Source organism: Loxodonta africana, chromosome 16 (genome assembly GCF_030014295.1).
Source record: "Loxodonta africana isolate mLoxAfr1 chromosome 16, mLoxAfr1.hap2, whole genome shotgun sequence".
Taxonomy (NCBI): domain Eukaryota; kingdom Metazoa; phylum Chordata; class Mammalia; order Proboscidea; family Elephantidae; genus Loxodonta; species Loxodonta africana.
In genome coordinates, this window is record NC_087357.1 from 37,303,038 (window position 1) to 37,314,902 (window position 11,865).

The window sequence follows — 11,865 nt, forward strand, 5'->3', positions numbered from 1 at the left end:
TTAATTGCATTCACAATGTTGGGCAACCTTCATGATATTAGGTTTTAAATAGAGTTACTTTATCTTTTATTTCAGGCCTCCAACCAGGGAGACCTTCCATCCTCCTCCACCTGTTCCACCCAGAGGTCGCTGACTCCACTCCTGACACTTGTCTAATCCAGGACTTTGAGACTCGTGAATTTCAGCCCATTAATGATGTCTTCACAATGACCTTTATGGACATCACTGCTGACCTTAAGACCTACTCTCATTACTAATATTGTTGCAGCCCTGCTGGTTTGGACTATCCTTGAAGAAGACAATATCAAGGCATGAAGAAGTGAAAAACTAAGGACTTTATTCACCATTGCCAAGTATATTGATCTTTGTTTGTCAAAAGGATGAAAACTTAATTGGAATACTTACCTCTAATTTGGTGTGTCAGAAGCCTAAAAAGATTGACGATCAGGAGTGTACTTTACAAGTGATTTTACTGGAATGCACTTACACTAGACCTTAATATTTGCTAGTCCCAGCCTAATTTCTAGAAGTGATTATAATATTAGATTTACAGTATCAAGTAAGATGATAAATGCCCTAAATTTTAAATAATTTTTCAACTTTGCTGTCGATTCAGTTGAGTGTATAAATGTCAGGGATTTTTACATACAACAGACTGGAAAAGAATTTGGACAGGGATGAGCCCTAACCCCTTCCAATACAGAAGCAAGCCTGATGTTTCACAGAAATCTGGAACCAAGGGTATTCAGTTGGTTAGTGGTGGAAATAGGTCTAGAATCTGGGCCTGCTGACTCTGAGTCACCACACTTTCCATCTCCAAATAGCCGATTCCTCTCCCTGAAGAAATGGCCCAGATGTAGAAATTCAGTCAATGATTGAATGCTGGCCTTCTAGAAACTTTCTTCTTCCATATCTCCCAGGCATGGGACTATCAATTATTTTTCTCAATTTGTGTATTTATACTTTGGTATTCTTTCAACACAGTGATGTTGCCAGGGAATATCTAAAAAATGGTAGGAATCAAAAGCCTGGGATGCTGGGGATCCCGTTTATTGCTCTGTGGCCTTTATAGGTCTTAGTTCTGGCCATAAGGAGAGTAGATCCTTGACTTTATCTCTGTTGTAAGGTCAGAAGAAGAAGGAAGCATCCTAGAATAGAAGTAGTTCTCTGTTTCCTTATAACACCTATTATTACCCTAGGTTTGGATGATCTGTGTAGAGAATGTAGACCCTTAAATATGTCATTATTTTTATGTCCTTGGCACATAAATCTACCTTGAAAGCACACATCCTTAATTTGATGCTTAAACATACAGTGAAATTAGTATCAGACTTGTCTGTTTAAAAAAATCAGAAATTTGGTGGTTTCCCTTAAACTTAAAAATGTATTCTCCATCTTACCCAGAGAGATAAAAGCTATGCTATTAATGACCCATTTAAGTACAGTTTTGTTGGGTGCTTTTCTGAAGATTAAGTTCTTTCTCATTCTCATTTCTCAGTCCTGTTTAGGACTTCTGTGACTCGGCAAGCAAGGATTCTTATTGAAGGGAACAGCCTCTGGTGTCTTGAGCCTCTTTTCTGACATAAAATACACTATAGGCCATGTCCGTCTTGAGACTGCAAATTATCTAGTACAGTGCCTGGCACGGAGTATGCATCCTGCAAATGTTCCTTCAGTGATCCCCTCACTCCCCTTGTCACTTATGCGGTAGAAACAGGGTAACGTGAGATAAAAAGAGAACAAGAGATTATAATGTTTGTATAATTGTCCTTCCTGTTATTTATACTCAGTCTCCTTTTCTAGCACTTTTGACTTGACAAAACCTACTTTTGTACGTTTGGTGCCTTCAAGGTCCCTTTTGGATGCAAATTTAGATTTTTGTACAGTCTCTAATGAACAAGCATTTAGCTCAATACATAGCAAAACCTATTACCAGTCAATGGTGTTACCATCTTTATTTGTCTAACAGTGTTTGTGGAATATTTGAATATTTTTTTGTATGTGAAAATAAGTAGAAAGTATAAAAATGAAAGTGCTTTTGAGAAGCACGGGCCTTATGAACATGATATATTTGAGACATGGATGGAAAGATTAGGAGTGCCAAGTCAAAAGCGGCAAATCTCAAACCCTCACTGGATGTTCACTGAATAGCCAAGCTGGCTAGTTGTGTGTTCACCCATAAAGGAAAAGAAGATAATGAGATAATTTGGATGAAACCCTGGACCCATGTCATCAAAGAATGTCTCTAATGGTGAGGTGTAATTAATTGAATGTGATTTTTTATTCTCTCGGAACAGAACCAATGATTATAATATAAATTTATTCAACTTCCACATACTCAACTTTTGAGCACAGTTTTCGGGAATGCACGATGTAACAAAACCATGGACTTTCATGATCAGAAACTAAGGTTTAACTAGGTGTCCAAAGAGACTGTTAAAAAAGCTTTCTATATGATAATTTGGGGGATAGCTCTGCTGCCTCTATCTTTCCCCAAAATTTTACAGTTGGCTCAGTAGAAAGTGAAGCTATTGGTCTTGCTGCCATTTACTCTGCCTCTAACTGTACCAGAAAAATTGGGCACTAATTTCTAGGCCAACACCATTTCTTCATCTTATATTAAAAACTGTGAACAGATAATCAAACTAAGCAACAAAAGTATGAAGACTGAATGATGTTGCAATCAAATAATTTAACTTGACATATTCAATGACATGAATAATCCCTAATGCTTTGTCATAATTAGGCAAAGAGATAGTATGTAAAAGGCTTCAACTGACATTTTTACCAGTCAGGTTAAAATTATCTTGGTCCTTTTTTTTTTTTTTTCCACACGAACAAAGGTTTATTAGGGACAGAAAGAAAGTAAAAAGGCCCGTGAAGTAGAGAAGGAGAGGGGTTTCCACTTACGCTAGCCTCCAGTCTCTCTCTCTCTGAACAAAGGATTTCCTAGGGCTTATAAAAGTTTTTAGGTGGGAAAAAGGCATTATCTTTATTCATTAGATGGGTAGAGATTTCCAGGAGAAAGGGAGGGATTTATGAAAATGAAATGCCAGCACGGTTAGAATTCAAGATGGATTTCCTCACAGAGGTTGCTGGAACCAAGATGGAGCCTGTTATAAAGGCTGCTGAGATGTTGAACAGGACTTATTCTGGGATGTTGTACATGCTTGATGCCTCTGGATCTTGGTTTGAACCCCGTCCAGGGGTCCCTGTTCATGTTTGTCTCATGTGGAAGGTCATTCATTGGCCACGATGATCTTTACCGCGCTTGCTCTGCACCTGGTGAGGCCTTGAAAAACAACTCAGAAGGATTATCAGCAATTTATAGCTGGTCAAGCACACAGGGACTTGAAATGTAGCCCCTTATCTTGTCTAAGCACCTAGCATGTTAATCACAAGTAGTTCTTGGGTGCCAGCAGTAAAAGTTATATGGTGGTCTGCACTCAGGTTTAGATTTAATTATAGCGGGTCGAGCACACAGGACTTTGAAATGTAGGCCTTATTTAATTCAGCCAGCCCGATCTCTTGCCTGTCTCAATAATCCTTAGGTTCTGCTCAAAGCTCTCAAAATCCCTAAACTCTGAGCCAATAGGACAGCCCAGTGTTTCTTTAAATATAATAGTAATCCCTAAACAATGAGTTTCCCTTGTATGAGACTTTAGTGTATTCAGATTTCCTTCTGTATACCTTTTCTTCAACCACCAATATGTGGATTGGAAGGCAAACAAGTTCACAAGTATGATGCATTAATTGCAATCAACAACAGAAAAATAGACTTTGGGATTAAAAAAAAAAAAAAAAAACAGTAAACCTAAAGAATGACCCATCCTTAGCCTCAACCAAGGTTTGATTCTGGCAGTGAAAGAATCTGGAAAGGAATAAAGGATACTGAAAAAAATATATAAATGCAGGTCTTAAAATTACATTACTATAACAATTACTAAAGAAGTAGGTAATACATACAAGAAAGCCTGGCAAAACCAGATCAGTGTTCTTAAATATGTTTGATGTATGTTGGCATGAAGTCATCATACCCTGTTATTAAAAAAAAGAAACCCTCATCATTCATTGCCTCAACAGGTGGGTGTTTAGATCCCTCCCCCGTATGTCACAGGAAGTAAGTTGGTTTTCTATACTCCTCCTTCAAAGAAGAGTACGTAGCTTTGCAGCTGATTGGCTAGGGGAGCATTAGTAATAGATTTATTTCTAGGAAAGACAAGTGGTTAATTTGGATACATCTGAAAGATTTATTGTAGAATAACTATAAAATCAATCCTCAGTTTTGAGGTGTCTGCCTGTGTAAATATTTGCTTTGGTTTGATAAACAAATTGTATTCTATTAACTTCCAGGTGGCTTATTAAGCATATAAAATGTCCTTCATCATTCATGTCTGCTGGTCAAGTACCATGTTCAACAGGGTGGTGAGAGGATGAGTGTAAGAGGTCAACTCAGAATTCATTTTCTCATGGAAACTGTAATAAATAGTATTTAGGTTCCCAGGCCACCAAAGCCTATTTAACCCACAATATAGGAGAAATGTCTTAGCCAGCTATTCAGTGAAAGCATGACGTAGGAAATAGAACATTGGTTTGGAAGTCAGGAAACCTGGTTTGTACTCTGGTCTGCTACTAGTTCAGTTCACATAACTTGACCACGCACTGGGCCTGAGTTTCATCATCTGTGAAATGGGCACGTTTGTAATTAGTAGAAATCCAAACGAAAAAAACCAAACCTGTTGCCTTCAATTCCGACTCATAGCGACCCTGTAGGATACAGTAGAACTGCCCCACAGGGTTTCTAAGAAGTGGCTGGCAGATTTGAACCACTGTCCTTTTGGTTAGCAGCCAAATGCTTAACCTTAGCACCACCAGTAATACTCCAAACCCAAAAGAAAACCCGTTGCCATCAAGTTGATTCCAACTCATAGTGACCCTGTAGGACAGAGTAGAACTGCCCCATAGGTTTCCAAGGAGTACCTGGTGGATTCGAACTGCTGACCTTTTGGTTAGCAGCTGAACTCTTAACCACTATGCCAGTGGGTCCCTTCAACTCTGTAAGTCTAAGCATCTGGCAAGGTGCAGGGAATCTCTCACTCCAAAGAACAAGAGAGACAAAACTTACTGGAGTCATATTACCTAATCGGCAAGGGAATCTTTTTATTATGTGGCAACTGCTTTTTCAAATAAGTGTCCTTGCCCTATATCATTGTTATAACAGATCAATTAAAAACTGTGTGAGAGACAGTGAAATGGGAAATGTGCAAAGAAATTAATGACGTTAAATTGCCCCGTTTTGTAGCCTTGAGGTCATCAGTTTCCAAGGATCTTTGAAGCCACTTTCCTTCTTTCTTCTATTCAGTTCCTTTATCTCCTATTCCTTCTTCCCATACCAGCTGTTATTAGACTATTATCACCTAATGTCATTTATTATCATCATACTCCTAGTACCTACCAGAGTTCCTGGCATAAAACCCCCCAGTGCCGTCGAGTTGATTCCGACTCATAGCGACCCTATAATACAGAGTAGAACTGCCCCATAGAGTTTCCAAGGAGCGCCTGGCAGATTCGAACCACCGACCATTTGGTTAGCAGCCGTAGCACTTAACCACTACGCCACCAGGGTTTACCAGAGTTCCTGGCATAGTAGATGCTTAATAGTTGTTGAATTAATGGCCCTTAATCCTCTTCCCTACATTAAAAGAAAACAAAAACAAAAACAAACCCACTGCCCTCTAGTTGATTCCAACTCATAGCAACCCTGTAGGACAGAGTAGAACTGCCCCATAGGGTTTCCAAGGAGCACCTGGTGGATTAGAACTGCCAACATTTTAGTTAGCAGCTGTAGCTCTTAACCACTATGCCACCAGGGTTTCCTTCCCTCCATTAAACTTTGCCAAATACTCAACCTAAATAGGGTTTCCCCTTATTTGATTGCCTTTTACTCTTACTGCCTGTCAAATATTTGGACAGTTGGTCACATTCCCTGCAGTTCTTTGTTGTACACTGTCGTGCCTGTTCTCTGTTGTGTGTGGAATGATTCCTGGTTGTAAGGCTATTCTCCAAATGAATACTATATACTTGGCACCCCCAAGTAATTGTCAGCCCAGTGCTCCCCACAAAACAAATGCTTATTGCCTCAAATCTGTGGAGGCTGGTGAGGGATGTTTAACCAAGAAACTCCCCACCCATCTTTATTCAGCACCTGCACTGCTTGTTCTGCAATTGCCCATCACCACTTCATTCAAAAGCAGTGATTATTCATTCATGGAGCATTTACTGAGCTTCCACTATGAGAAGTCACTGCACTAGGTGCTCTGGAGACTATACAAAGATGTATAAGACACCCCCTCTGATTTCTATAGCAATTACTGCCTGTATGATTCACGATTCATCCAGCAATTAATTATGCACTGCTTTATGATGTCTCTTACACTGGCTAGAAAGTGTTATTTAAGTTCTGCTGTTATTTCACTTTTTACTTGTAAATGTCTTCATTTCTTTGTTCATTAAACAGTTATGGGATATCTATGATGTGATAAGCGCTATCCCAGCAGCTAGGACAGATATAAAGATAATTATGACATAGTGCTTCAAATGCTATTGGAATCCTGAAGAAGGGAGGCTTAACTACCCAAGGGAATCATGCAAAGGTTTCACTGAAGAGGTAGTAATTCAGCTAGGCCTGAAAAGTTGATATCTAGTGATCAAGGTGAAGCAGGGCAGTCTAGGCAAAGGGAACAGCAAGAGTAAAGTTGTAGAGGTGCAGAAGAGCATGGTGTGTTTGGGAAATACACGGGTGAAGCTAGAGCACGGGAATTGGTGGGAGGTAAATTTGGGGAGACAAATTGGGGTCTGAATCTGCAGGTGCATTTATAACAGGCTAGGGAATTTGGACTTTATCCTTTAGCAAGAAAAATACATATTTTTTCAAATTACATATGTAGCACATGCAGACTGCAAAAAACATTCAAACACAGATGTGTACAAAGTAGAAAGTTAACCACTATTAATGGTTTGAGTCATAATATTTCAGATTATTTTCTACAGGAAGACTAACATTGCCATTCAGAATGAAGTTATACTCTAATTTTTTCAACTTTTTTTTTTTTTAATTTAGAACTATCTCTTGGATGTCATTCCATGCCTGTACATATAGATCTACTTCATTTTTAAAATGGCTGTATGGTTGGTGGAAACCCTGGTGGGTTGGCAGTTCGAATCTACCACGGCTGCTAACCAAAAAGTTTGGCAGTTCGAATCCACCAGGCACTCCTTGGAAACCCTATGGGGCAGTTCTACTCTGAACTATAGGGTTGCTATGAGTTGGAATCGACTCAACACCAACAGGATTGATGGATTTTGGTATGGTTGGTAGCCCATTAGCAGTAAAGCGACATGTTCTGTAACCAGACTGCCTGGGTCTGGTCTCTCAGCAAGTAACTTGTCCTCTCTGTGCTTCAGTTGCCTCATCTATAAAACGAGCATATTACTAGTACCTATTTGCATAGAGGGTGTAGTCAATTTGATTCCTGTGTGTTCCATCTGGTGAGGTCCATGTACATAGCTGCCATTTATATTGGTGAAAGAAGGTATTTGCAATGAAGTCACTGGTCTTGCAAAATTCTATCATTCCATCTCTGGCATCATTTCTATCACCAAGGCCATATTTTCCAACTACTGATCCTTCTTCTTTGTTTCCAACTTTTGCATTCCAATCACCAGTAATTATCAATGCATCTTGATAGCATGTTTGATCAATTTCAGACTGCGGTGGCTGATAAAAGTCTTCTATTTCCTCATCTTTGGCCCTAGTGGTTGGTGCATAAATCTGAGTAACAGTTCTATTAACTGGTCTTCCTTGTAGGCGTATGGATATTATCCTATCACTGACAGCGCTGTACTTCAGGATAGATCTTGAAATGTTCTTTTTGATGAAGAATGCAACACCATTCCTCTTCAAGTTGTCATTCCCAGCATAGTAGACTATATGATTGTCTGATTCAAAATGGCCAATACCAGTTCATTTCAGCTCACTAATGCCTAGGATATTGATGTTTATGCATTCCATTTCATTTTTGATGGTTTCCAATTTTCCTAGATTCCTACTTCGTACATTCCAGGTTCTGATTATTAATGGATGTTTGCAGCTGTTTCTTCTCATTTTGAGTCATACCAATATCATCAGTCAGAACAAGGCCAGGGGCCAACTGTGGAACAGACCGTCAATTGCTCATATGCAAGTTCAAGCTGAAACTGAAGAAAATCAGAGCAAGTCCACGAGAGCCAAAATATGACCTTGAGTATATCCCACCTGAAATTAGAGACCATCTGAAGAATAGATTTGACACACTGAACATGAGTAACCAAAGACCAGACAAGTTGTGGAATGACATCAAGGACATCATACATGAAAAGACAGGAAAGAAAGAAAAGACCAAGATGGATGTCAGAGGAGACTCTGAAACATGCTCTCAAACATCGAGCAGCTAAAGCAAAAGGAAGAATTGATGAAGTAAAACAACTGAACAGAAGATTTCAAAGGGCAGCTCAAGAAGACAAAGTAGAGTATTACACAGACACGTGCAAAGAGCTGGAGATGGAAAACCAAAAGGGAAGAACACGCTCGACGTTTCTCAAGCTCAAAGGACTGAAGAAAAAATTCAAGCCTCGAGTTGCAATAGTGAAGGATTCTACGGGGAAAATATTAAACGATGCAGGAAGCATCAGAAGAAGATGGAAGGAATACACAGAGTCATTATACCAAAAAGAATTAGTCGATGTTCAGCCATTTCAAGAGGTGGCATATGATCAGGAACCAATGGTACTGAAGGAAGAAGTCCAAGCTGCTCTGAAGGCACTGGCAAAAAACAAGGCTCCAGGAATTGATGGAATATCTACTGAGATGTTTCAACAAACTGATGCAGCGCTGGAGGTGCTCACTTGTCTATGCCAAGAAATATGGGAGACAGCTTCCTGGCCAACTGACTGGAAGAGATCCATATTTATGCTTATTCCCAAGAAATTATGCCGATTCCAACCGAATGTGGAAATTATAGAACAGTATCATTAATATCACACGAGAGCAAAATTTTGCTGAAGATCATTCAAAAATGGCTGCAACAGTATATTGACAGGGAACCGCCAGAAATTCAGACCGGTTTCAGAAGAGGATGTGGAACCAGAGATATCATTGCTGATGTCAGATGGATCCTGGCTGAAAGCAGAGAATACCAGAAGGATGTTTACCTGTGCTTTATTGACTATGCAAAGGCATTTGACTGTGTGGATCATAACAAATTATGGATAACGTTTTGAATAATGGTAATTCCAGAACACTTAATTGTGCTCATGAGGAACCTTTACATAGATCAAGAGGCAGTTGTTCAGACAGAACAAGGGGATACTGATTGGTTTAAAGTCAGGAAAGGTGTGGGTCAGGGTTGTATTCTTTCACCATACCTATTTAATCTGTATGCTGAGGAAATAATGTGAGAAGCAGACCATAAGAAGAAGAATGGGGCATCAGGATTGGAAGAAGACTCATTAACAACCTGTGTTATGCAGATGACACAACCTCGCTTGCTGAAAGTGAAAAGGACGTGAAGCACTGACTAATGAAGATCAAGGACCACAGCCTTCAGTATGGATTGTACCTCAACATAAAGAAAACAAAAATCCTCACAACTGGACCAATGAGCAACATCATGATAAACAGAGAAAAGATTGATGTTGTCAAGGATTTCATTTTACTTGGATCCACAGTCAACAGCCATGGAAGCAGCAGTCAAGAAATCAAAAGATGCATTGCATTGGGCAAATCTTCTGCAAAGGACCACTTTAAAGTGTTGAAGAGCAAAGATGTCACCTTGGAGACTAAGGTGCGCCTGACCCAAGCCATGGTATTTTCAATCGCATCGTATGCACGTCAAAGCTGGACAATGAATAAGGAAGACTGAAGAAGAATTGACACCTTTGAATTGTGGTGTTGGCAAAGAATATTGAATATACCATGGACTGCCAAAAGAACGAACAAATCTGTCTTAGAAGTAGTACAACCAGAATGCTCCTTAGAAACAAGGATAAGATTGTGTCTTACATACTTTGAACATGTTGTCAGGAGGGATCAGTCCCTGGAGAAGGACGTCATGTTTGGCAAAGTACAGGGTCAGCGGAAAAGAGGAAGACCCTCAACGAGGTGGATCGACATAGTGGCTGCATCAATGAGCTCAAGTATAACAACGATTATAAGGATGGAGCAGGACTGGGCAGTGTTTCTTTCTGTTGTGCATAGGGTTGCTATGAGTCGGAACCGACTCCACGGGACCTAACAACGACGGTGAGGGTTAAATGAGTTAATACACGTAAAGGCTCGGCATAGGGCCTGGTAGATGAAAAGCGCTCAGTGTATTTAGCTGTGATTCCATGATTTATTCAACCAATATTCAAGGAGTGTTTTATGCAAGAGAGTGATCTAACTAGGTTTCTTTTTAGAAGGATCCCTCTGGCACATGTTGGAGAGAATTAACAAGAAGGGAAGGAAGATAGGTGGCCAGGATCCTGTTAGAAGACAGTAAGATGTAGAAGATTGGCTGTTACCGGCAGGAAGGAGAGGAAAAATAAACAGTGGAGACATTTTTAAGACACCAAATGCCAGAACTTGTTGAGTACTGATGCCTGACAGGAAAAGACAATCTGAGGACAAGTTCCAGATTTTTGGACTGTGTAGATGGTAATACTATACACATATACTTACTCAACAAATATATTTTGAGTTCCTACTATGGGTTCATTGAGTTCTGGTGGAGCGGTGGTTAAATGCTCGGCTGCTAACCTAAGAGTAAACAGTTCAGCCCACCAGTTGCTGCTCAGGAGAACCGTACAGCAGCGTACTGCCGTAAAGATTTCAGCCTTGGAAACTCTCCGAGGCATTTGTACTGTCCTGTAGGGTCGGTAGGAGTCGGAATCCATGGCAAAGGGTACCCCGGGGTCTGGCACAGTTTTAAGGACAAGAAATATACCAGTGGTCAACAACGCTCTGGACAGCTTACATTGCAAGACATGTTTATGTCTGTAGACGGAGGACCAACGAATAACAAGTAAACGAATGAAGGAACAGGAATGTCTACGTAGCCAGCATTCCTTGATTGAATGGTAGGGGGTCCAATAAGTATTCAGTGACTTTAAAACCCTGATCCAACCCTGTACAAGTTTACCAGTCTCCCATAATGATGATTGTAAGAGCTCGTGATTCATTCACATTGGTAGACGTATGCCTGGAAACGGTTATTTTATCTGATCCCCCAAGCTCAAAAGGCGGCAGGTCAGACGATCAGCCACCATTTTGCAACTAAGGAATATGAGGCCCGGGAAGGTTAAGTGTTTTGGCTACAGTCAGACGACTGGCGCCAGGACGCGGCCCGGAGGCAGCTTCAGCCGAGGTGCCGGCCAGGCTACCAGCGAGGGGCACGAGGCCGAGCCTGCGCGGCGGCCTCTCGAGCGCCCGCTAGGCCGGCCGCACCGCCGTTACCGGAGCCGGGGGAGCGGCCCGAGGGCAAGGCTGGCGGCGCGGGGACGGCCGGGCACGGGCCCTCGGCGACCGCGAGCTCGTATCTCCCGGGCTGGGCGCCCGACGGCGGTTGCGGCCCCGCGTCGCGAGGCACTTCCGGCGTGTGCCGGGGTGGCCGGATGACGTGGCTGAGTCAGAGGAAGAGACAGAGAAGGCGTGGGGAGGCGGGGGAGGCGCGGGAGCGGGCGGCGACGGCGGCGGCGGCGCCAGCGCGGAGGAGGCTGCGGCTGGGCCCCGGCCCGGTGCGTCTGTCCGCGCTCCGTGGATGCGAATCGGCCGCAGCGGCGGCGGAGGAG

General features: G+C 41.7%; 1 protein-coding gene across 1 annotated transcript in view; it reads left to right on the forward strand.

Annotated features, from left to right (window-relative positions):
• Positions 1-3,911, forward strand: part of PIK3AP1 (phosphoinositide-3-kinase adaptor protein 1) — a 132,094-nt gene extending 128,183 nt beyond the window's left edge. Inside the window, exon 17 of the mRNA XM_003408990.4 lies at positions 76-3,911. Within this exon, the coding sequence (XP_003409038.3) occupies positions 76-133 (58 nt within the window). The 3' untranslated portion in view covers positions 134-3,911. The remainder of the gene's footprint in view (positions 1-75) is intronic.
• Positions 3,912-11,865: the final 7,954 nt, after the last annotated feature.